The sequence below is a fragment of the Conger conger genome, chromosome 1, assembly GCF_963514075.1.
Source record: "Conger conger chromosome 1, fConCon1.1, whole genome shotgun sequence".
Taxonomy (NCBI): domain Eukaryota; kingdom Metazoa; phylum Chordata; class Actinopteri; order Anguilliformes; family Congridae; genus Conger; species Conger conger.
The window spans coordinates 67506804-67532899 of NC_083760.1; the positions used below are offsets into that span (position 1 = coordinate 67506804).

Below are 26096 nucleotides of genomic sequence, written 5' to 3' on the forward strand. Positions count from 1 at the left end.
CATACTCAAAACATTTACATGAGTTGAAAAAGGGTTGATAAACAACAGTATATTAGAGTAAAACATGTCACATCTAATTGTAAAATGCTTTTATTGTTGCTTTCTCTTGCATTGAACGTGGCACTTGCCAAGTAAAGGAGGACTTGCTGTTTGGTATACTTTATTTATTTTATTATTTATTTATTTATTTTTTGCTGCCCTCTGCAGGCTAAGAATGACAGCCTTTCCAAGTCCACCCTACTGAAAGGCCTCTCACCCAAAAATGTTGGGTCTAGCCGCCTCCTGCCAAGAGGCACCAGGTCTAAGGTGAATCTAGAAGAGCAAGGCAGGCAGAAGGTTTCTTTCAGTTTCAGCCAGATAAAGAAACCTTTACAAAACTTGTTTCTGGCCCCCCCCAGCCCTGAAAAATCACTAGGTGATCTCCAGCTCCCTGCCACTCATCCTGCCGCGTCACCCCCCCAAGATAGAGTAGGGTTGCAAGCTATCTGTAAGAATGAACAAACCGAGCCGCTGCCTCCTCCTATTGTCATAGAACCCCTGGCACCCCCGCCTACAGTCCCCTCTCCCCCAAAAGCCAAGCTTGATCCTGGGATAATGCACTTCAAGAAGCAGATCCTCAGTGTCTCTGCCAGTCTGGAGCAGGTGACTCAGAAGGAGCCCTTAGGTTGTGACTTAATAAAGGAGCCTCCTTCCTCAGAGCAGGAGGCTGTGTTCAAGCCTGCAGCCAAACCTGAAGCAGAGAACCCACCACCCCAAGCTCACTACAACACTGTTATTGACCATGCCCCTGAGGAACCATCCATGGGGGAAATGGCTATGGAGAATCTAGAACCCTGTAAAGGCCCTGTTGATACTTCCCATATTGGGAAAGAGGACAAGGACCGAAGTGGAGCAACAGAGTATGCAGAAAATGTAGAGCACAGGAAGATCCAGTCCCAGTCAGACAGCACACTTCCTGGCTCAGAGTCCGACGCTGACTCTGTGCGGACGTCTTCCAGCCAGAAGTCGGGTGACCTCAAGAGCACAGCGAAGGTTGATGTTTCAGGCAAGGAGGTTAAGAGCAACTCCTCTGGTTCGAGAGGGGAGGATATAGAAAAGACTTTGTCTAATGCAAGGACAGAAAAGGATGAAAAGTTAGCTGGCCATTCAAAGTCTGATCGTGAGTCAAGACAAGCATCCTCACGGTCCTCCCGTTCAGACAAAGATAGAAGAAAAACAAAGAGCCGCTCAAGGTCCCGTTCCCGTTCTAGAGGCACTAGAACAAGTTCCTCCTACTCCAGAGCTGAGAGGTCCTCAAGGAGCGAGAAACTATCAAGATCAGACCGGTCCCACTACCGGGACTCTGAGCGTAGGTCACACAGGAATTCTCCACATCGTGAACAGAGATCATCTCGCTCTCGAACTGAACATCGATCTCGTGATAGCTCAGACTCTGAGGATGACCACCGTAGGACTCGTAACAGAGTCAGTGACTCCAACCGGTCGTCTACCCGTTCTAGTTCTTACAGAGACTCTAAATCATCATCTTCTTGCACAAAATCTGACAAGGACTCCAAATCTTTGGAGTCCTCTCGTTCCTCTGAGTCTGAGAAAAGGACACAGTCACACTCAAGGTCTGAGAGATATTCTAGGCGGACCATGGACTCTGAGCAAGCTAAAAAGAGCTCTCCAGAAGCAGAACCAGATTACAAGAAGTCCAGCATGACCTCCTCCAAACATGAGAGTTGCCACAAATCTTCTTCCAAACCTAATACCAGTCCCCAGAGTTCAGAAAAAATGGCTCAGAAAAGCACCTCCTGTAGTTCTGACTCTGAGGAGGAGGGGAAGTGTCACTTGAAGGACATGGCTCAGTTTTCCTCTTCCTCTTTGTCAGAAGTGCAAGGAGCCACAACATCTGAAAAAACAGACCTCTCAAGTTCACTGCAAATGTCACCTAAGCCCTTGTTTAAGCTCAAAGGAGTTGACAGACAATCACAGGACATGTTGACCAGTCCAGAAAAAAAGTTGAATTCTGACAGCCATCACAAAAATGAGGAAACCGTGGATTCTCAGCAAGCTGATTGTTGCCCATTTGAAGAAAGAGACCATAAAGAAGGTGGCCAAGCTGATACTATATCCAGCATTTTAGGAATTCAACCCCTTACTGTGCCTCAGCTTTGCTCTTCCGATGGCTTGGTGCCTCAGGGCACTGAACAAACGGACTCTTGCAACACGCTTGCTTGCTGTAGGGCCAAGCAGGCATCCACCTATAGTCTGCGCTCCAAGTCCAAATCTCAAAATCTGGAATCTTTACCCCCGCAAGCACACACCTTGCCCGATTCAAGTCCAACACCAGTGTGCCAGCCTAGTCCAAGCCAAGGTAGTGATCTCCTTGATGAATGCATCAATTTGCCTGATAAACACTCTGAGACAGTCAGGGACCTGCAAAAGACAGGAGAGGGTTACCCATTGAGCAAAACTCTCTCCAATGATGGAGAGACACAAGTCACCCATTGTCAGCCTAATATTATGTCCAGTTTATTAGGGTTCAATCATCAAATTCATCCTAATGACCACAGTTTTTGTGGCCCTTTAAATGACAATGTTACATGTGTGGCTACATCAGAAGGCTCAGATGGAACAGAACTTCAGTTAGTCCACAGTAGAGCAGAAACCAAATCAATGAGCTGTAAGATGAGTGATGGCCTTGAAGTTGCAAATTGTTTCTCTGCAAACAAGCAGTTGGTCCCCATATTGAGTAACATCTTGCATGATGGTACCTTCATGAAAACAAGTGTCCCAGAGATTTCAGAAGGTGCTCATCATGCTCAGCCTGAAATCGCTAAAGACTCCACAGAGAACAAGAGAAACGTGGAAAAGGCCTCCTCTAATTGCTCTGGTAAAGATTCTCTGTTCTGCACTGACAAAATTGTGATATTAGAACAGAATCTCCCTCAAGTAGGACAGAGTCTAACAGAATCAAAGCCAGCGGCAGTGGTTTCTGTTGAAGAACTCCCCGGTGGCGATCTCTTGCAGAAGAACACTAAAACTGTAGAACTTTTGCTTGCTAGTCAGTGTGAAACTAGCCTAGAGGTCGCAGAGCAGTTGAACAAACCTGAACATCAGAAGTCTGAGCTATTAAAAAACAAAAAAATGAATGTGAAAAAATCACGCTGGGACATAGTTGGTGAGGACAACTCTGACCATGAGAACTCTCCGAAAATACCTTTCAATGAGACTAAGTCTCCTGTGAAAAAAATCATTTCTGTTAAGAGTATAGACTTATCAAAAGAATCTGGTTTGGAGGACACAATCTTAAAGAAAGAATCCAGTTTTAGGCATGAGGAGAGTTCCCTGTCAGCACAAATTCATTTAAACATGGTGCCAAAATTGTCTAAAAGGCTTGTTGTCGTTGTAAAAAAGGAAGACCTGGGAATGCAAGTGGATGGCTCTCTGAGTTTTCAGGAGAAAATCAAACTGCAAGAGCAGGTGGGTCCATCAAAAACATTACCTCAGCCTCAGTTATGTGACACTAGCCTTGAGGCAGAGGATGTTAAACCCTGTGTTGGTCAGAACCTTAATGCCCCTCCAAAATCTAGCCACTCCTCATTTGTAGACAATAAGAATCAAGAGAGGATGAGGGAAGACTGTGGCCAGCAACAGCAGGATGGCCTTTTGAGGAACAAGTTTGGTAGGAGTAGCAACGTGTCCTTTGAGCGGGATGTGGAAGGCAACAGTGAAGAGAGTGACACAGAAGACTCAGAGTCTGACTCTGATGACTGCAGCATTCCCAAGAACCGTTTGCACTCTATTGTTGTTGTGCCAAAGAATTCCTCCCTTACTCTGGAGAGCAGAGCTGGGCCTACTTCATCCCCTGTCCACAGTGACAGCCCTGGGCAAGCACCCGTGGAGTGGCAGGATCGCAGCTGGATGGAACCCAGCAGCCAAGGGTCTGACCGGGACGAAGGCGTCAGCAGAGGGGTCTCTGGGAAAGCATGTTCCACTCTGCTATCTGTGGGCAGTCAGCATAGCCTTGAGGCTTCTGCAAATGTAAAACCTCCCATCTTTGCCTCCCAAAGTGTGGCTTATTTGTCCCAAAGCAATATGGTTGACAGCACCAGCCAAGTGGAGGCTGCCCGCAGTGCTCAGCAGCGCATGGAACAAATCCCCAGCACCAATATGAAACCAAAGACCCTGGGAGCGATGAGCCATGCTGGTAACTTTCTCCACCTTGAGGATTCCTGGAGGGAGCCTGACACTGGATACCCTCAGCATTATGATGGTCCAGACAGCTGGCATGGGCGTAAGAGGATGTACCATTACCAACAGGCGGACTTCTCTGGCTCTGATGACTTTGACAGCAAAGATGGATATAACCTGGGATGGGACTTTACACAACCAGAACAGCCAAGCAGTACCTACCAGCAACCAGACAGCAGCTATGGCATCCAGCCCCAAAAGCCTTCCCAGTTCACCAACTCTGCCGTCGGACAGGTGTGTGGTCAGGGTAGCAGTTTCTGGAGCACACACAACGTGTCTGAAAGCTGCAGACCGGTCTACCTCCCTGTGCCTTCACACTATTGTGAGCCCGTTAGCCAGGTCCAGCCTGACTCTCTGACTAACGATTATGATGATGAGAGCCGGAGGAGGATGATGCCTCACAACGCAACAACCACATTGTCCTGTGACCTCCCTCCAGCCTCCTCATCTTCCTCTTTTTTGCAAGCCCATGAGATTAGCAGCAATTGTAGGGGTCTTGTGAGTGCCACCCCTGAGAGTACGGCCATTCCTGACACCCCCAAATGTGAGGATGGTCAAAGGCCTCACCGGGGTAGGGGCCCACCGAAAAAGCGACGACAAGAGCTGGAGTCTGACTCTGAGAATGAGGCTGACGCGGGGCTTCCCATTAAGAGAGAGCGGATTTCTGAAGATACTACAGAGACCCCAACCCAAGCTGCTGTGGCTGCGCGGCCCTTGCTTAGTCTGCGGAATTTCCAGGACTCTATTGCCTGGAAGGAGCTGGCTAAGGCCAAAAAGATGCCTCCTTACTTTGACCTGATAGAAGAGAACTTGTATCTGACAGAACGGTAAGTGAGCAGTATATACATTTTTTCCAGTATTGCCAGCTTTGGCCATTTCTTTGTGACATTTGTGTTCAGATAATATCCATCCTTAGGCAATTGAAATGCATTTATATAATGGCTAAGAATCGAGGTTTAAACTTTTCTGTAACTTTTCCCAGGGAATTGTGTACAAGTGTGAATTTTTGAGATGAGCATTTCTATTTTGTTTCCTCATGTCCGAGCAGGAAAAAGAGCAAGTCCCATCGAGACATCAAACGAATGCAGTGCGAGTGCTCAGTGTTGTCACGGGAGGAACGATCCCGTGGAGCCACAGCTTGTGGGGAAGACTGCCTCAACCGCCTGCTGATGATTGAGTGGTGAGTCCCATACCTACAAATGTAACCATGCTTCTGATGCTTGCAGGGTATTTTAATCACTTTTGTTCACATCATTTTTGTTGGAAGAAAAACTTTAGCTGGAATGTGACTGGCTGATCAGTGAATTAATTTCAACCTTGTCTTATTTTGCCTGATTTTCTTGTCATCCATGATTTCCAATATTCAAATTTCTGCTTCCCTCTCTAATTCCCATCTCTGTTGGCAGCTCGTCGCGTTGCCTGAATAGTGTTTACTGTTCCAACCGACGCTTTCAGATGAAGCAGCATGCAGACTTTGAGGTCATCTTGACAGAAAGCAAGGGCTGGGGCCTGAGGGCCGCTAAGGACCTGGTATCGTGAGTATCACTGCTGCTGTACTGAAAGGAAGATGTGGAGTGGGGTTTGGGGCTGAGCGGAAGCGATGTGGTTTAGAATCTGGAGATGCTACTTTTGATAAAGAACATCAAAAGTAAAACCACATCACTCACAATCAAGAGGCTTTGTTATCGTTTTACGCTATATTGCATATCTATTGTAATTCTCTCATTAAGGTTTGTGGATAAAATATATTCTTGTATTTATGTTCTAAAGTCTTTGCCAGTCTTTATCTGGGGTATGAATAATGTTGGAAAACACTGAAAATATAAATGCTCATAGTTTCTTGCATACAATTTTCAGACATTGTGTGAGAGCATACGTAATACTGCGTGAACATAATGTTCATGGGCGAATGTAAATCATCACAGAGGAGTGAGACCTGTTGCTCCAGCTGCTGCTGCAGTCTGACGAGCCTTCCTATGTTTGCCTGATGTTTAGGAACACCTTTGTGTTGGAGTATTGTGGGGAGGTTTTGGATCACAAGGAGTTCAAGGCCCGTGTGAAAGAGTACGCCCGCAGCAAGAACATCCACTACTACTTCATGGCTCTTAAGAACAATGAGGTGAGCAGAGAAATGGTTCTGCCATCGTTCAACTGAGTGGCGCGTTCAAATGTAGTACTGGTCGTAGTGTATTCAATGCAGTCGTTAATTATTTGGACAGTGGTACAACTTCTGCTCTTTTGGCTCTGCAGCTCTGGCGCATTGGATTTGACACTAATCAATGCATACAAGGTCAAAGAGCAGACGGTCACCTTTAATTTGAGTGTATTTACATCCTTATCTGGTGATTTGTGTAGGAATTAGGAATTTCATCCCTTTTTATGCATCGTCCCCCCATTTTTATGGACGAAAAGTAATTGGACAGTTGGCTTCTCAGATGTTTCTGAGCCACGTGTATTCAATCTCTTCCTTAATGCAGGTATATGAAAGCTTTCAGTATCTAGTCTTGATTCTAGGCTTTTGTTTGCCTTTGGAGTTATTGGTGTTTGTCATCATGAGGACCAAAGTTGTGCTATATATTTGTGTCTGTCTCCTTAGATCATTGATGCCACGCTGAAGGGGAACTGTTCTCGTTTCATGAACCACAGCTGTGAACCCAACTGTGAGACCCAGAAGGTGTGTATGGGGCAGGAAGCCTCCCGCACCCACGGAACGGTCATAACACAACAGAAATCATGACAAGGCATAAAATGCCGGGATCATCAGAATAGCTCATTTTTTAAACTGGATTTAAATAATGCTTGCATCACCAGTGGCAGATATGGTGGCCTACATTTTGAACACTTGGCCTTGCTTTTTCTTTGTCTAGTGGACCGTAAACGGTCAGCTTCGAGTTGGCTTCTTCACCACCAAGCCTGTGACGGCTGGCACTGAACTCACATTCGACTACCAGTTCCAGAGATATGGGTACGTTGTGCATGTACACTGTTCAGTCTAATGCCTGTATTTTACATTACTGTATATTTGCCTTGAAAATGAAGCATGAATTGGGGGAAAAAAATAGAAGCTTGAATATTTTTGCCGCCAATTTCTGTAGCATTTCCACAGTGGGTTTTTTTAATTCTTTTTTTTAATGGTGGTGTAGGGATATGAAAAGGGTGATAGGGGGTTCGCATCATTATCCACATTTGGTCACCTCTCTGCCCTTACAGGAAAGAGGCTCAGAAGTGCCTCTGCGGAGCACCGAGCTGCCGGGGCTTCTTGGGTGGGGAGAACCGGGTCAGTGTCCGGGCTGCAGGCGGAAAGATGAAGAAAGAGCGCACGCGGAAGAAGGACACCGTGAGCGCGCTCACTACGGTGAGGATGGGTTCCATGGGAGGGTTCTGTGCATCTTGTGTCGTTGTGTGCTTTTGGCTGCGTGTGATCTGTTGCTCCGTCCGGTGCACAACTATCTACACATTTATATATAGATTCGTTTCTCTGCTCAAAATACAAACTTAACGTTTTCTAAAATTGGTATTAAGTGTCTTGTTACCTCCTTGTACATAGTCACAAATTGTCACCTTTCTAAGGGTTCTGTACCAACCGAACAGCATCAATCTCAGGCATATATAGTCCATGTTTTTTCTCTGGACATTTTGTGGAAAAGTAATTTCACAGCAGTTTCATGCCCTGTGACCCTGCACAAACCACGTCTACTACACTTTCATCCCCTGCTGCATTTTCCTCAGCTTGCCGATCTCGTCTTCTCTCCAGCAAGCCAACGTCCTGTTTCGTCATTGGCTACACACCAGTATATCTTCCATATTACCTTTATAACATGCCTAACATGCCTAATTTTTATATTTGCATTTCATAACTTTAAGAGATTGTCATTGTCACACTCTGATGAATGCTATTTGAACTTGGCCAGTCCAGTTATGTAATGATTGATTGATCCATTTTACTTGCTCAGAATGAATATCAGGCTTGTTTAGGGTAAGACGGTCTGTATTATCCAGAGTGATGGGGAGGAAGTGTCTCCTGGTTGAATTGGGTCAGCTCTTGGTAAGCTTCAGGCTAATTGCGCTGAGACTGCCAGCAGTCCCAGTGTAATTCCACAAATAACTCTGAAAATTCACATGTAATTGTTCTGAGAAAATGTTTTCAACTTGCCTATGCACAGTGTGTTTGGTTCCACCTTGATTAACTGAGAAGATTCATTTCATACAATGAATGTAGGGGTGGTTCATGAAAATGAGTTGGGGCCAGTTGTGTGCCCCATGCCACACACTCACTACTCACTATCTCCCCCTGCAGGTGGATGAGGAGCTGGAGGCATTGCTAGAGAATGGCGAGGGTCTGTCCGATGAGAAGCAAGTGGTCTCGCTCTGTCGGCTTATGGTTCGAGTAGAAACCATGGAACAGAAACTTACCTGCCTGAAGCTCATCCAGGTGAGTTTCGCTGTGCTCAGGGTGATCGGATCTGTTCTGAAAGGTTATGCATGTGCATTGGAAAAGAGGTATAATGGGTTAGTGTTAACAGCAGCACATGCACTGAGGCAGTCATCTAACTATTTTTCGCTCTGCACTACTAGAAAGATGGCACTTCAAAGGATATGCTGTATAGGATGTATATATCTTTCTGGTGACTGGCAACTTGTGGGTGCTTTGAGTGTTTCAATGCAGTAGTATTTATTAAGAGGGATGGATGAGGTGGAATGAATCCCACTACTACAGACCTGCCCAATTATCAGGAACTCAGAGATCTCCCTCTGGGGCTTTAGCACCCAGACATACCTTTACCATCTGAGCCACGGGGGTGGTAGGGCACATGACTGGAGTGTAATTATTTTCTCCAAATGTAGCACCTTTTTTTAATCATGGAAAACGACACAACCATGCACTTGAAAGGGTTGTGAAATTGTAATAGAGGCGCACATAAAATGAATGAAGCTAATTAGAGCGGATCGCTCAGATTCTCAGCAGATCACAGAGACAAAATGAGAACACGCTCTTACCCTAATTAACATAGCATGAATGATTGGCCCCTTGTTGTTTTGGTACTCCGATCAGTAAAGTGTGATGCAACACGTCCTTACATGCACATGAAATGTTCAATATTAATACTGGGCACTGAAAATGAATTCCTTGGAAAACGGCTGTCACTCAGACTGTTGTGGTGGCAACAGCTGCCTGTGCAGCTGCGACTCCATTATGACTGCTACGCACAGCTGACGGTGGAGGACAGCCGCCCCTCACTGTTCTTTCCTTTGGACACGAGGCGTGCCGCACACGTTCTTGCATGTGTGACTTTGCGGTGTCCCTGAACAGAATACCCAGAACCCCGCGTGCCTAAAGCAGTTCCTGGATCACCACGGACTCTCGCTGCTGTGGATCTTCATGGTGGAGCTGTCGGAGGCCAAAGGCAACAACATCAAGCTGCAGCTGGAGGTGAGGAGGCGGGACCAGAAAACAAACGAGTGTTGCACCCCCTTTCCCCTCAGACACAAACCAGCCCTTATCATGGAGCTTACAGTGCACCGATTATGCTCCTACACTGCCCTGTTGCCCGTACAATGCATGCTACTGTATGACCACACTGGCATATTTATAGCATTCAATTATTTTCATATCCAGTGATGACTCGGTGAGCTTGGCAATGAGTTTTTTTTAAATCAATTATTAATCAAGCAGTTGGAAAAATGTTATTACTCCTTCAGTCAAAATACCATCACAAGAAGTTGGAATCTGAGACCTGTGTCTTTATGACACAGAAATATTTGCCTTTATTTATATTGGCTGTATAATTATTAACACTACCTTTCAATAGTCCAGTATGGGCTCAATTAAGGGTGGTGTGTTACTGCCTTCTTCCTGGACTCATTTGCAACTGATGCACACATGCGCATTATATGACTTGGAATTGGTCAATAGTGATGTTGTGGACATGGCTAATGAATTTTCAAAAGAAATATTCCACATATCAGTCATCTCATTAAAGCTCCTTCAAAGTGAAGAAGGTGTGTAATGTAAAGCGAAGTCATGCGCAGTGCTCATTCACTTTGGGGAAATGATTAGGATCTTTTATTGTAGCAATACATCACCTTGTTAAAATTCTAGTTTTTTGATTGAGTTGATTGTAGTGGTAGTTAAATGTTTTACATCGACCGAAAGTGTGTTGTGGCACTTGCTGAGTGATTTCTGTGGAGATATGCCCGGTCACATGCAGGCCTGTTTGTGTGTGCACAGATTATGAGGAGCCTGGCGGTTCTCCCCATCTCCACCAAGAACATGCTGGAGGAGAGCCGGGTGCTGCAGTTCATCCAGCGCTGGGCCCAAAACCAGGCCCTGCCCCCGGCCGCCGAGCAGGACGGGTACTCCAGCGAGAACACCTCCCGGGCCCAGACCCCGCTCAACACCCCGGACGGGCCGCCTGTGAAGCCCCAGGAGCTGGACGGAGACACGCCCAAACGCGCCGTGTACCGCCGCCTGAAGATCATCAGCGAGAACAGCCTGGACAGCGCCCTCTCGGACGCCAGCAAGGCCTCCGACGGCAAGGAGGACGAGGAGGAAGAGGAGGAGGAGGAGGAGGAGGATGACTCCTCGCAGGCCGAGCCCGCTGAGAGCAGCCGGGTGGGGCAGGACGCTGCGAGGGAGGAGCCTTCGGCCGCGGTGCTGGAGACGCAGGAACCGTCAGAGCCCACAGAGGGCGCCGCTGAGACCGCCGCTGAGACCAAGCCCGAGGGTGAGGAGCCTGCGGAGATGGAAACAGAGGGGGAGCAGGAGAGGACTGCGGGCCAGGAGGTTGAGGTACAACAGAGCCAGCCTGTGAATGAGGTAGATCAGGAGGTGGAGATAGAGGGGGTGCAGAAGGAGAGCCTGGAGGAGGCGAGTGAGCCCCTGGCTGTGACCTCGGAGACCGAAAGGGATTCGGAAGGGCAGGCGTCTCAAACAGAAGAGCCCAGCCAGGCCGCCCCTGCAGAGGAACTTCCTGTGTTGGAGGAGACCAAGGTGGAAGAGGTCCCAGCGGTAGAGGAAGCAGTGGACTGTTCTGCGGCTGTGGAGCTGGGCGTGGTGGAGACGGGGACTGCAGGGGAGGGTGTGGCTGCAGAGGAGGCAGTATCTGCAGCACCTCCAGAGGAGGGTTTAGCTCCAGCAGAGTGTTTAGCTCCAGCAGAGGGTTTAGCTCCAGCAGAAGGTTTAGCTCCAGCAGAGGGTTTAGCTCCAGCAGAGGGTTTAGTTCCAGCAGAGGGTGGGCCTCCAGCAGAGGGTGGGCCTCCAGCAGAGGGTTTAGCTCCAGCAGAGGGTGGGCCTCCAGCAGAGGGTGGGCCTCCAGCAGAGGGTGGGCCTCCAGCAGAGGGTGGGCCTCCAGCAGAGGGTGGGCCTCCAGCGGAGGCCACGTGCGTGCAGGATCCACCTGCACCAGGGGAGACCGCAGCGTGCGAGTCTGCCGCAGAGACCACCGATTTGGGGACCACTGTTGCCACTGCTGATGCCGTTGCCGTGGAGACGCCATCGCAGGACGAGGAGGAGGGCGTGTCGGACGTGGAAAGCGAGCGGAGCCAGGAGCCGCCGCTCAGGCCTGTGGATGTGTCCGACATGGCTGCACGACTGCTGGACAACTGGAAGGACCTGAAGGTAGGGCTGCTCCCAGCGTACTTGGAGAAGAGTGCGGGTCTAGTACTGGGGAGAGTCTTGTGAGAATCATGAGTGTGGAGGTTAACATTTCTTTTACGTTGCAGGAGGTGTACAGGATCCCCAAGAAGAGCCAGGTGGAGAAGGAGCCCAGCGGTAGGACTCTCCCATTGCTGTTTCCCTGTGACGCCAGCTCCAAAAAGTTGCACCATAGCACCTCTTGGATTTTCTTCTTTTTCTTTGTGTTGGCAGATACTGATGAGATGTAGAACACCTGAAAATTTGAGCTTTGTACTAAATTTTGTTTTGCCGGTAGAGCCATTCAAAGTTGCGCTGAAGAATGCGTTGCGGCACAAAATCTTATCACGACACCCAGCAAACTTTAAATGGTTCTACCAGCAAAACAAAATTAGTATGAAGCTCATATTCTCTGAAATTTTGTGTCATCATTGTCTACCGAAACACAGATGGGGGGGGGGGGAAGGTGAAGAAATCCAGGAGGTGCTATAGTGCAACCTCCTGGAGTTGGCTTGGAATGGCCCAGCTGCAGCATGTGTATGCTCAGGCGGTCTCCTTATCCAGTGTGATGTCTTCTGAAATGTCCTGTTATTATGTACTTTGCAGAAATACCTTAGTGGTTGAGTCCTGTAGGCACCTCTCCTCAATAGCACCCTGTCTGTGTCCATGCAGAACGCAGCCGTGACAGAGACTCTTACCTCTCCTCTCGCACGCCCTCGGGCAGTCGAGAGCGGGAGAGGGAGAGGGAGAGGGAGAGGGAGCGGGAGAGAGACAGGGACCGGGATCGGGACCGGGACCGTGACCGTGACAGGGATCGAGACCGCGACAAAGACCGGGACCGGGACCGGGACCGTGAGAGGGAGAGAGACCGGGACCGGGACCGTGACTCGGAGAGGACGCCCCGCAGCACGGAGCGCCGCCGTCGCAGAGCGTCCCTCTCGCCCCCGCTGTCGGCCTACGACCGGAGCAGCCGCCGCGGCGATGACCGGTGAGACAGAGCCTGCTCAGCGCTGTTCGGTTCCACTGCTGCTCAGCGCTGTTCGGTTCCACTGCTGCTCAGCGCTGTTCGGTTCCACTGCTGCTCAGCGCTGTTCGGTTCCACTGCTGCTCGGCGCTGTTCGGTTCCACTGCTGCTCGGCGCTGTTCGGTTTCACTGAGGTCATCACATGAAATCCCTTCATTCAGTTCCTTTTCTTTAACTTTGAGTACGATACAAACAGCAATAAATTGGCAATAAAGCATCCATAAAATAAAACTAACATGCAGAGGCGGAAAGTTTAGGTTCAAAAAGTAAAAGTCCTCCCCAGTATGTTCTTCCAATCCCCTGGATTTGCTAATTAGCAACATTCTTCTGCCAGGAGGTAGAATTAATTGGCAGTTCATGGGTGACGAAATGCATGGCAGGACCCCTACTGTCTGACCCTTGGACTTTCCACCTCTGCTAACGAGTGCAGTTTTGGTGAGAGATCTCACCTCTACCCCCCGCCAGGCTGACACCCCCCTTCCCCTCTTAGGTACGACCACCCCAACAGCAGCAAGAAGAAGGGCCGCACGAAGGAGCGCAACAAGCTGACGACGGAGGAGCGCAGGAAGCTGTTTGAGCAGGAGGTGGCTCAGCGGGAGGCGCAGAAGCAGCAGCAGCTGCAGACGCTGGCCTTCGACGCACTGGCCTACTCCTCCAGCCCCCACGGCTTCCTGGCCTACCCGCAGGGCTACCCCATGCAGGCCTACGTGGACCCCACCAACCCCAACGCCGGCAAGGTCCTGCTGCCCACCCCGGCCGTGGAGCCCCTGTGCGCCGGGGCCCCCGCCCTGCCCTACGAGCAGACCCCCCCGCCCCAGCCCCTGCTCCCCGAGCTCGGCCTGGCCTCCCCCTCGCCCACCTCGCAGGCCCCGCCCGTCTCCGCCCTCCAGCACATGGCCACGGCCCTGGAGCTCCCCCAGGGGGGCACGCCCCAGTACGCGCCGCCCGGCGTGCCGCCCCAGGACCCCTCTGTGGCCGTCCTCTCCATGCCAGCTCAGGCGGCCAGCGCGCAGGTGCAGGGGCAGCAGAGCTACGCCCCCCTGTGGGACCCCGCGATACAGCAGGCCCTCACGGTGCAGGCCGCCCCCGCCCAGCAGTACCCTCCTGCCCCCGCAGGCCAGCCGCAGGCCGCCATCTACTACCAGGGCCAGCCCTGCCAGGCAGTGTACAGCATCCCCGCCGCCTACCCGCAGGCTAACGCCCCCGTCATACAGGTCAGCCCCTGCTCTGCCATGCCACTGATCTCTGCTGGCCGAATGCTTCATCTTCTCTATGTTCATCATCCATTCGGATCAGTACATCATCCATTCGGATCAGTTAACAAACATTTTGGAGTAGTCTTTATCACTATTTGTAAATGTCTGAATTTCTGTCTTCAAATAAGTAGTGCTTTATATATTGCTTGCTTGATGGATAAAGCTGGCTGCAGTTATTTAAATACTTTATCTTGTTAAGCCATAGAGGTATTTGAATGTCAAATTATTCAAATGGTATATCCATAGCTACGGGCAGTTTCTGATTGCGGCATTGCAGTTCAGCAGACTTAAGACATTTGACAATAATAATGGCCAGTGTATTGTTTAGACTGCCAGTGCACATTGTTCGTTTAAGGGTCAGTACACGTGTGATTTGTGATATAGTTGTGTGTGGATGGGTACAGTGTATGATTGACAGCATCTGCTTTAGTAGGAAGTCCAGAAGCTCCTATTAATGTTAAAAAAGAATTGGCATTTAAATGCTCTCGTATTAGTTATCGTTAATTTAATTGTGTGGTAAAAATAACCCATGCCTTGATAATGCATTGATGCTTGTTTTTAATGAGGACTAGTGATCTCAGTGCTGTGAAAAGAGGGTGTGCATGGAGTGTGTGATCAAGGTCGTGTTTAAAAGCGGAGTCTCACTGGCGCCCTCTGCTGTTCCGCTGCAGGCCTACACGGAGCCTGCAGCGGGGTACCTGCAGGGGCAGCAGGTTTACTCCGGCCACCAGCAGGGGGTGGTGTTGCAGCAAGCAGGCACAGTCACCACTATTGTCACAGCTCAAGCTGTTCCGCAGGTACAGTGCTTTCACGCTACCATCGACTGCCACACGGGGGCGCTCGAGTGCTCTAACCCCCGGGAGCTTGTCGCCTCTCAGACCCTGTCAGTGTTTCAGCGGACTTGAGCTCTTCATCTGGTTCTGTATTAAGCTGCTTGACTCTTTGTTGCTTTTCTTGGGTCATTACTTTGATCAGATTTACTGCCTACCAATAGCTGCTCCCAATAGCTTCCAACAGTCTGTTCTGCCTCACAGATCCGTTAATCAAGGGTCTGTGCATTTATGGTAGTCCTCATTCCTCCCTTCTCCCCCCTTATGGTCAGGATCGGCTGACGTATTATCTTGTCAGTGTCCTGTGTGCTCGTTCCCTGAGGGTACAGTGATTTACAAGAAACCCATTCCAAGCTCCGCCTTTCCTTACTTTCATTCACGCCCCATTCGGTATTTTAATTGCCAATATGTTTCTTCTGGCAGTTAGTTTCCCATGTCAACAATTTCAAATATAAACGCATTTACCACTGCATTCCTCTCTCTGTTTATCCACAGGAGATGATGGTCCCCAACAACCTGATGGACCTGCCCCCTCCCTCACCCCCCAAAGCAAAGACCATTGTCTTGCCGCCCAGCTGGAAAGTAGCGCGGGACCCGGAGGGCAAGATCTACTACTACCATGTGATCACCAGGTAGTCCTTTGTGCACAGATACACAGGGCAGTGTGGGGATCTCGTGCACATATACACAGGGCAGAGTGGGGGTCTCGTGCACAGATACACAGGGCAGTGTGGGGGTCTCATGTGCACAGATGCACAGGGCAGTGTGGGGGTCTCATGTGCACAGATATACAGGGCAGAGTGGGGGTCTCGTGTGCACAGATACACAGGGAAGTGTGGGGGTCTCATGAGCACAGATACACAGGGCAGTGTGGGGGTCTCATGAGCACAGATACACAGGGCAGTGTGGGGGTCTCATGTGCACAGATACACAGGGCAGTGTGGGGGTCTCGTGCACAGATACACAGGGCAGTGTGGGGGTCTCGTGCACAGATACACAGGGCAGTGTGGGGGTCTCGTGCACAGATACACAGGGCAGTAAGGCCTGGCTTCTCACCCCGTGCTGATGGGTGAGTAGAGGCATGAATTGTAAAGTGCTTTGTTGCTGGGAAAAGTGCTGTCTATTTGCAATTTTAGTGTGCAAATGGCCAAAACCATTTAAAATGCAGCAGGATAATTGACTTGTATGGTTTCCTGTCTCCACTCTCCAGGCAAACACAGTGGGACCCTCCATGCTGGGAGGGGGGCAGTGACAATGCCAGCGTAGATCACGAGGCTGAGATGGACCTCGGGACGCCAACCTACGACGAAAACCCCTCCAAGGTAACCACCGACCCCATGAACAGCCCCTGGTTGGTGCTGGCACCTGTGGTCATTCAGTTAATTCACAGAACAAGCTCAACATCTTCCCAAAATGCTGTCTTTAATGCCCCCTTTGAGGAACATCTGTAATTATGGGACTTGGAAGTTGTGGTATTTAGTATCTTGTGTTTTAAGATTTCTTTCTTTCTGGTATGGACAGGGTGAGGATATAATTTCTGTCTCTGCCAAATAAGGCAGTGCTTCCCTTTGACGCCATCTTGGATGTGTCGTGATATTTGGATGTGTTTGATGAAGACGTTAAGCGTTTGACATTGGTGAATAGTTGGCCTGTTGAACTGTCAGCAGCTGTGAAACCCAACCTGCCCCACCCTATTGGGCTTGGCATGGTGCTTGGGTCAGAGGTCAAAGGGTGTACATGCTCAGTGGGACACTGTGTCAGAGGTCAGTCTGCCAACATGGCTGTTTATAAATGACTGCGTTGCAAAGTTGCACATCCAGCAAACATACTTTCCCTATTTTGGAAATTTGCAAAAGTTATCATTCCTGGGAAGTAGCGTTGGCTATCAGTATGCTTTTTTTGTTTTGTTTGTTTTTTTACTAAATACTGTCTTACGGAAAACAATTCAGTCAGTTCTATCAAAATCATTACCCAACCCTTCACTAGCTGTTTGTCTTGTAAGTAGAGAATCGCTTCTCTACTGCATCTCCCAGCAGGCTTCAGCTATAACTGACCTCCCACCACAACATGGCCGTAATGCCATGAGAGCTGAAAGCATCGATTATCTCAGCTATTCTGTTATCTAGATGATTTCCCTCAGAGCCCCACTTTTTAAATTCTCTCCAGCATCATGTAGACTGTTCTCTGAGGTGCAGGGTGTGCACGTATCAGTTTCCCCCAGCTGCATTATTACCCTGCCCTGGGGGCATTTGTCACCGTGGAGCAGGCAGGAACGAGGAACATGTGTCCGGGCCCAGGATGGCTCCAGCAGCTGTGCTCTGGAACGAGAGCTCAGAGGAATGGGATCAGTGGCATTACTGCAACCAACATTTTCCTTGTAGTTCCCACGCGGGCCCCTTCTGCTGCGCCGCATAAAGGCTCTGCACAAACGTGTGAGGAACATGGGAGATGCCCTGGATACCAGCGACAAGTCCTCCATCAGACCGCCAGTCTCTGTCGCTGGGAGCCACAGCTCCGTCATACTGGATCACTGTTTCCATGCTCTATTTCCGGTCACTGTCATCTGTCACTCCAAAAACAGCTTGTCCTGCATAGGCTTATAGTTCCCTTTCTGAGAGTTGGTTATTGGTGCTAGCTTTCCTTCAGAATTTAGCTTGGCTTTGAGAGGAATGCAGAAAAAGAGAATAATGGCATGGGTGCAGAAAAGGACTGTTTACAGATCCTCATCGTTCTGATCAGGGGCTTCACAGATTGCATCTCATCAAGTTGTATTTGGCATCTTGAGTCAGTGAACTTTGGAGACATTTTTTACATTTATTTTTTTGTCCAAAAGCACACTTGTGAGAATTGACAAAATGCGAGCCATACGAGAAGCTTTCCCACCATTGGACTGAGCACATTCTGGTTCTGCTCGCTTCTCTCTGGGGTGGAACTACAACCACAGGCTTCAGGCCAGTTCCAGTGGTACTTGCTAACTGGAACTGGGATGTGTGGAGTTGCCCTTCAGATTAAGTTTGATTATCTCTTTAAACATGGGAGACATGGGAATCTAATTTGCAGCTAGAGAACATTCTGCTCTTGGGATACTTAAGGAACAATTTATCTATTTTTTAAATTTAGCTCATTACTTAGCTCAGATGCAGGTTTTTTTTGTTTTTTTTTACCCTATGAAGACTTAAAATAGCCACTGTACATTTGAGTGTTACTTCCTGTAAATGGTGCCTTGTCTTTCAGTTCAGACAGAACAGCAAAAGTGCTCGTGCCAGGTGTGAGTCACTGCTTTGGCAAATGTTTTCTAACACTGGCAGAGTGAACTGTCTAGTAACTGGCTATTTTTGGACTCTAGCAAGCTGCGAGCGCATATTTTATCTGGATAATCTTGGTGTAGATCAAAGACAAGTTCTTAATACTATTAGCAGCTAAGAGTCGAAAACCCATCAAAGAACGATTTAATTTTCCACCTTCTGTACCATGGTCTTATGTAACCATGCAAAATCGGATGCGTCTCAATCTGCCGTGATTGGCTGGGTCTGAATTCTGTCCTGTCTTGGCACAGATGCAATTCTGTCTGACTCGATATTCAGTCAAAAGACCAACAGGGCTCAAGACACGGCCCTAACCGCTATAACATCATTATTTATCTGAGAGAAAAGGAATGCGTTTACCCCCTATTTTAAAGCTGCATTTACTCTAATTTAGACAAGAGACAAATCACTCCTTAATTCAAGATTCACTTCAGGCTGATTATTCCCTCTCATTTAGCAAACGTGCCCTCCTCCCCCCGACGTGATGATTTAGCAGCCTGTGGTTTCAGCGGAATGTTATTTGTTTCTTGACTTTGGACTGAATGGGATGTCATCCTTTAGGCAGGGATAGCTGCTGCTAAGCTATCGCTGCATGCAGACCACTGTGACACTGCAGGAGCTCCTGCTAAGGGCTTGCCAAAGACGCATTGCTGAAGTAATTACTTTCAGCTGTGCGTTTCATCTTAAGTTTAAAAACAAAAAAGAAAAAGTCAAGGGGACTGACAGTGAAAATGTACCCATCAGGCCCCAGTGCTGATTGTGTGCCTCTGAGCACTAAATTAAAGGGCAGTGTTGTCATTAAAGTCCTGTTGTGTCTGAGTGATCTGTCGATAGCATTCGGAGGCGGGAGGGGGGTGAGATTGGTAAATGGTGGAAAACGCTGGACATGCCCACATTCCTGCACTGAGGCCACACTGTACCCATCTCTCTGCTCAGAGCCACACTGTACCCATCTCTCTGCTCAGAGCCACACTGTACCCATCTCTCTGCTCAGAGCCACACTGTACCCATCTCTCTGCTCAGAGCCACACTGTACCCATCTCTCTGCTCAGAGCCACACTGTACCCATCTCTCTGCTCAGAGCCACTCTGTACCCATCTCTCTGCTCATAGCCACTCTGTACCCATCTCTCTGCTCAGAGCCACTCTGTACTCATCTCTCTGCTCAGAGCCACACTGTACCCATCTCTCTGCTCAGACAGCTGACAGACCCCAGGCGAGCGGGGGTGGGGGGGCTCCCCCTGTCCCAGGCCCAGCGTTTGTTTTCACTTCCCGCATTTCTCTCTGTTCTTTGATGATAATGAAAGCCAGTCTTGGAAACGGCATTCATTTATTTGTGGCTTTCGTACTTGAGAATGTGTCTGGGCCGAGCCTTTGTCTTCGGGACTCATGCGCAGAGCTGTATGCTCTTGAGGGCTTGGGGCTGAGAGAAAAAGGGGCCTCCTGTTTTCGGGGTAGTGGCGTGGCCGTGGCCTGGCCCTAAGGGTGTGGCTGGATGGACTCTGGCTCTACATGGGGTCCTCCCAGGTTACATTGTCCCTGAAGAAGGACGCTGTTGTCGGCCTTCTGCCCGCTCTGTGCTGCCCACTCTTATAGGACTGAGGAGTGAGAAACCAGTGAGTCTGAGTATGGCGGCCAAATGATCTCTGGTCATGTGCATTTCTCCCTGCTATGAAATGTCCTGTTACGATTTATTTCTGTGCCACTGCTTAACCCTGTAATGTCTGCTTTCCAGTGGAAAATGTCTTACGATTCCTCCATGCCTTTGCGTGCATCTAAACTGTGACTGACCGTCTCTGTTTTGTTCCTTCAGTTCTCCACTAAGACTGCAGAAGCTGACACCTCCAGCGAGCTGGCCAAGAAGAGCAAGGAGGTCTTCCGTAAAGAGGTGAGGTCTGCTCTTTCCACCAATCTCTGTGCAGATGAGGTCTGCTCTTTCCACCAATCTCTGCTGCACAGAACTCAGATAGTGCTTATGAATTCCCTAGGACATGTTCTTGTAAGCTCAGTTTCAATATTCTAAGGCCAATAACCGTGAATTGATTGTTTTTAGTCTACCATTTAAATTTCCAATGCTAGATACATGGGATTTGACCTAGAAATATGAATATCCTAGAGAGTCATGCAGGATGAAGCTTTTGTTACATTACATTTGACATTTAATCCAAAGTCATTTACAAGTGCATAAGTTCCTGAACAGGTGAAAAGCATCAAAATCGTATATGGCAAAACATTTTGGGCATACAAGAGTCAGTCAGTGAGAGGAGAATGTCGGAAAGGAATTGGCGGGGATGTAGAGAAGCTATGGTTAAGCTTCTGGTGGTGGGAGGTCATCCATGCCGAGATGTCAGCCAAGCAGGTAGAGATTTGCATGGTGACCTCAGTATGAGGAAGGGAGAAAATGTTGGTTGTCATCGGCATAGGAGTCGTAAGAAAAGCCATCGGAAGAGATAACGGAACCAAGAGACGTGGTATACAGAGAGAAGAGGAGGGGTCCAAGAATTGAGCCCTGCGGGATACCAAGGATGACAAGAAGATTAGAGCTCCGTGAGGATGAGATCAGGAGACCTGTGCCACCTCCTCTGGCCGTGGGTCAGGGTGTGTGGGGGAAAAAGAAGAGGCAGAGGAAAGGCTGCAAAGGGTGGTTGCATTCCAAGTTTTTGTCAGAGCAAGGGATCGCGGTTGAGATGGGAGGCATCGCCAGATATGAAGTCTGCTTTCTGGGTAGCCGACTGGCAGTTCAAGAGGCCATCAGCCACACAGAGATCAATGCCAGCAGGTCTGGGTTGGATAACAGGAATGGGGAAAAGGCACATGGAGATGAAAGTAGTGTAAATGGCTGTACAAGAAAAGGAATCCTACACAGTGTAGTGAGGGCGGCAGACGGCAAGAAGAATAACCACAGGCTTCAGCTCTCTGTGGTGTCCGTTGTATACCTCCATGGTCGCTGTCCTCTGACCTTGCATGTCCTCTCTACTACTCTCTACCCCCAGATGTCTCAGTTCATTGTGCAGTGCCTGAACCCATACCGGAAACCGGACTGCAAGCTGGGCCGCATTGGCAACACCGAGGACTTCAAACACCTGGCCAGAAAGGTGAGGACGGGTGTAGTGCCGCCTGCTGGCCAGCAGGGGGTGTGTGGCTTGACCTCACTGCACATTACTTGTTGATTGCTGTCCTGGCTGTTTTCAGAGACTCATCTTTTTGAATCTGGTATCATCTTTGCATGTGTTCTGCTGCTCCCAAAACAAGACAGCTCCCAAAACTGGACGAAATGCATAATACTAGCCAGTTAGAGACTCCTGAAATATCTTTTCCTCAAATTAATTCTGTTACTGATTATGTACAACTGATATGATTAAGGTAGCTAATACATATTTCACACACACACTCGCATACACACCCACACCATGGGTAAATAATGTCGTCTTTGTCATCTCGTACAACCGTCATATATAATTCTTGGATATTAATACCTTTCTTCTGCCAGTGTGTGGGTACCTCAGGTGTGGTGGGGAGGTGGGGTTGTTGGGTACAGCGTGTCCCCTTTGTCCTCAACCCTTGTCTCTGTAGCATTTATGAGCTCACCCTATATTTATTTATTTTTCCTTTTGCAACAGACGGAACACATTGTACTTCAAGAGGAAAGTCTTCAGTAGTTTCTTTTTTCTTCCTCTCGCTCTTTTTCTTTCTTTCTTTGTGCTGGTTTGGATTATGGTCTCGAAGCTGAACAGTACGGCCAGCGTGTCTTCAAACGGCTGCCTTCTCATCTGTTTTCTGCTTGATAGTGAGCCTGTGAGCCATCAGTCCAGGCCGAGGTGCTTTATTTTTTGTGCCGCTTGGACACATTCGAGAGCACAACAAAATACCCCAGAGAGCCGTGGTGTAGAAAAACCCTGTTTAGTGCCTGTGTTTGTGGGGAATTTAGACAGCCTACTTCTAACATTTACCCAACTCTGTTTTGCTGAGGTAGTTCAGGTTACAATCCTAACCATTTGGCTACCACAATGAGCCAGCCCAGTCCTCTCCTCTGGGACTGCAGTGCCAGTCATCCAGGTCGAGCAGGGATCCTTGAATCCAAATCCGGCCCTGGTTTTCGATCCTCCCATGTAATTAACTGATCACGCAGTGCTACCGGTTGGTCAAGACTGGCTTCACACCTGAGGTAACGGTAAAGGGAGGGTGTAAAACCTGCAGTTATCTGTCTTTGAGGATCATCCTTTGAGGAACAGGGAGGTAGAGGGTTGATTTGAGTTTCCTTTCTGTTGAGCGACTCTGACCTATGATGTGTTCCTTCCAGCTGACTCACGGCGTGATGAACAAAGAGCTGAAGTCCTGCAAGAACCCGGAGGACCTGGAGTGCAACGAGAACGTCAAGCACAAGACCAAGGAGTACATCAAGAAGTACATGCAGAAGTTTGGTGCGGTGTACAGACCCAAGGAGGACATGGAGATGGACTGACCCTCTACTAGCCCGCACGAACGTCCCGCGGGAGACACTCATACACACAGACTTTGCCTTCACTCGGTCACGTGACGTCAGCTCACCTGTTCGCAGGGTCGGGCCGTTGCCATGGCAGCAGCTGCTTGGAGTGTGAGCTCTGCAAGGGTAGGGGAGGGTGGGGGGGGATGGGATTGATGTAAACATGCTCTAATTTTGTACTTGATAATAACCATGTCCTAACTGCTGCTTTTTAAAGCTTTGTCTGTCCGCCGGTTTTATTGGGACGTTTTGTCGAGGCAGACGATCGCGGGCGAGCAGCTGGCCCTCGGGTGTTCTCGCAGACCGAGGAAGACTATGATGAAGTTCTACCCTGGGCACTGACGGGGTTTCTCTCCTCCCGATCATGTGCCGCTCCGATATCAGTTGTCCCAAGCAATGGTTGAAGACGTCTTTGACCATGAAGACCGTTGCTGTCCTGTCTCAGATTAATGAAATCCAGTACACGTGTAGCTCATCAATGCTTTTTTATTTTTTATTTTATTTTTTATTTTTTTTGGGTCTTGTCTTGAACGCAGCAAGAGTTGTTCGTCAGCAAAGGCTGGTTGAATAAATAGAAGAAAAAAAGAAAAAAAAAACCTTGGATCTACACAACAACAACAAAAAAAAAAAAAAAGGAACATAAAAGTAATGGTCCCTATTCCTTTGCTCTGTTGAGTCCTATGCGTTTCCCTACCCCTGCCATTGACTTTGTGTTTCTGGTGCTAACCGTGAGCTGGGCAGGAGGTGGGGCCTTGCCTTCAAACCACGAAAGAGTGGGAAGTTTAGTCTCTCTGCGTGAAAACATGGCCGCCGGCCAAAATGTGCAGCAGGATCTCTGTGAAATTCCCTGCCTTTTCCGGGACACCTTCCAACCCCCCCTCTCCCTACCCCTGAAATGGGGGAGGGGGGATTCACACTGGATGGGGAAGTCGATGAGCTTTCATCTTTGTTAATGTTTTCATCTCCACGTGTCTGCCGACAGTTTTCCTTCATTGCTCCGAATGTGGTGTGTGGGGAAAGAAAGAACATTGGAACTGTCAGCATATTATGAGGAGACGTCCAGTCGGTGTCATTTTTATGTCTTTTATTAAATTGAATGAAGTGAGCAGGTTAGGTAGTCAGTGGCATACTCAGTTGGCTTTGTGTCACCTCTTAATTCTCAACCCCCGACAGCCCCGGCCATTTCCTGACCCCCCTCCCTGAGGAATTGGATGTAGCATTGTGGTTTTAACTGTCCATAGCTTGCTCATGTTACATGATTCTTTTGTTTTCCGTCTCATTATTTGGACGAACGCAGCTGTGCCATCCTATAGGCATGTCATGGCTTGCTAGTTTGTCTCTGAGGTTTTGTCATGTCATCTGATTTGCAGGGTTAATGTTACTGTCTACAAGGCTCAGGCCTTGAGCGTCACCCTCCCACTTCACACCTCTCTCCTGTCAAAACTGCATTAAACCACACTCAAGTAAACATGTATTATATTGCTTTATATGTGAATATATTGAGAAATAGTTTTTGAGAATGTTTAAATAAGCAGACTTTGTAAATGGACTGTTGGTTCATGATTTGAAGTGTAAATATGTGTAATTAAACCAAACCAGGAAAATGACTTTTGTGGAGGGGTGCAGGGTAATGAGTTGTACTGAGCCCTTAGTCCCAGTACAGTATACCCCTATTCCAGTACAGTACACCCCCCATCCTAGTACTGTATACCCCTTATTCCAGTGCAGTACACTCTCATCCTAGTACAGTACATCTCCTATTCCAGTACAGTACAACATCTATCCCAGTTCAGTATACCACCTATCCCAGTACATTACACCACCACCCCCCAGTGCCAGTACAGTACACCTTCTGTTCCAGTACAGTACACCACCCATCCCAGTACAGTACATTTATTCCAGTACAGTACCCCCCCCCCCCCCCCCTCCCCTTTACTCCCAGTACACACTCAGTTCCAGTGCAGTACACTGTTCTAGTTCCTTGTTTGTGACCTGTCCTTGGAATTCACTGATGATCATTTTTTCTTTTTTTGACTTGATTTTCATAGGGTGGGGGGTTGTCTTTTCAGTTGTTTTCTTTTGGAGAGAGATTTTCTATGTAGAAAAAGAGCCTCGCCCTGCACTTCCCTGTAAGTACTGTGCAAGCACATTGTCATACTGAGTGTAAAAACATTTTAAAAAGAAAATAAACTTTTTTGTAAAAATGAGTACTGACCTTGATTGTCATTCTGCTAGCAAAGGGGAAGGATATGGGTTAACCACTGGCATGCTCCAGTGTCTGTCAGCCAAGGGTCGGTGTGCCGGTGGCTGATAAAATGCCTTGTCACTTCTTGACTTCCAGGTAATTTGTCTCTTATCTTGTCTGCCAACTGTTGGCTAGTTGATTAATAAACATGGAAATTATCACCGTGATGTTCATATGGGCACTAGCCTCTTTCTAGTATTTTCTTGTTTATGTTGAAAATGGGCATGCAGTTCCATAAGATTGCAGCAACCCCCATTTGAGTGTGTCTACGAGTGCGCAAGAGAGCCCGCGTGAACATGTATACATACATTTACTTTGTCAAGTTGAATAATCGCGAAGCTTACTTCTTGTGTTCCGTGTAAACTGGGTTCTTCACTCTGTATTGGCGTTGTGCGCAGGGTGTAACGTGTGTCATGTGAGCAGCGGTACGCATGCCCGTTTCCCGTGTGGGGGGAGCTGCTGGCCTTGCTGCGACGCGTGACGATGGGGACCCAGGCCCTGCCCTCCGTCGCCTCCTGCACGCGCATTCCGGCCCAGACCGCAGTTAAGCGGTCCCGTCTGGAGCGCGTGATGGCATGCAGCGCTGCCCCGGGCCCAGCATGCGGCCTGCTCCCACTTAGGAGCGCAAAAAAAACCATTAACAACACATTTCCTCTGGGGAGGCAAGACAAAGAGAACTTCAGAATGTGTTACAAAGTGAAAACTATCCCCTCAAATCCGTGTAGCGGTTCTTGGGAAGTACTGTTCGTCCCATGGAGGAGGGCGTGCGTCTCATTTTTCCTTTTAAACGGCTGTCCTAAAATGTTCTGTGAAGTAGTTTCCCTTGTGCCTTAGTTGGGACACCCTTCCGGGCTAGAAAGTCAAACTTTGCTCTATTTGAGAGCAGATTAATCTGGGAATGTGGAGACTTCTATTAAGATCTCAAGTGTTCAGTTGCTTGGACCAATTAAAGTATCATTACTGCTTCAGATCTGAGGTTGTGTACTGCCTGCTGTCCCCAGAGTAGAGGGATTCTGGGAAGAGAGTTAATTACACCAGCAGGCTGCAGGGAACTGGTTTATGGAATGGCAGCTGTGACTGGT

General features: G+C 48.6%; 1 protein-coding gene across 3 annotated transcripts in view; it reads left to right on the forward strand.

Moving 5' to 3' along the window:
- Nucleotides 1-24976, forward strand: part of setd2 (SET domain containing 2, histone lysine methyltransferase) — a 35397-nt gene extending 10421 nt beyond the window's left edge. For all 3 annotated transcript variants that reach the window (XM_061218534.1, XM_061218525.1, XM_061218518.1), the window contains 19 exons: nucleotides 208-5066; nucleotides 5288-5419; nucleotides 5646-5774; nucleotides 6235-6358; nucleotides 6836-6913; nucleotides 7107-7204; nucleotides 7450-7594; nucleotides 8537-8671; nucleotides 9551-9670; nucleotides 10469-11857; nucleotides 11962-12010; nucleotides 12545-12860; nucleotides 13387-14110; nucleotides 14824-14949; nucleotides 15478-15614; nucleotides 16193-16304; nucleotides 20100-20174; nucleotides 21280-21381; nucleotides 22587-24976. In XM_061218534.1, the coding sequence (XP_061074518.1) occupies nucleotides 208-5066; nucleotides 5288-5419; nucleotides 5646-5774; nucleotides 6235-6358; nucleotides 6836-6913; nucleotides 7107-7204; nucleotides 7450-7594; nucleotides 8537-8671; nucleotides 9551-9670; nucleotides 10469-11857; nucleotides 11962-12010; nucleotides 12545-12860; nucleotides 13387-14110; nucleotides 14824-14949; nucleotides 15478-15614; nucleotides 16193-16304; nucleotides 20100-20174; nucleotides 21280-21381; nucleotides 22587-22748 (9012 nt within the window). In that variant the 3' untranslated portion in view covers nucleotides 22749-24976. The remainder of the gene's footprint in view (nucleotides 1-207; nucleotides 5067-5287; nucleotides 5420-5645; nucleotides 5775-6234; nucleotides 6359-6835; nucleotides 6914-7106; nucleotides 7205-7449; nucleotides 7595-8536; nucleotides 8672-9550; nucleotides 9671-10468; nucleotides 11858-11961; nucleotides 12011-12544; nucleotides 12861-13386; nucleotides 14111-14823; nucleotides 14950-15477; nucleotides 15615-16192; nucleotides 16305-20099; nucleotides 20175-21279; nucleotides 21382-22586) is intronic.
- The last annotated feature ends 1120 nt before the right edge of the window (nucleotides 24977-26096 follow it).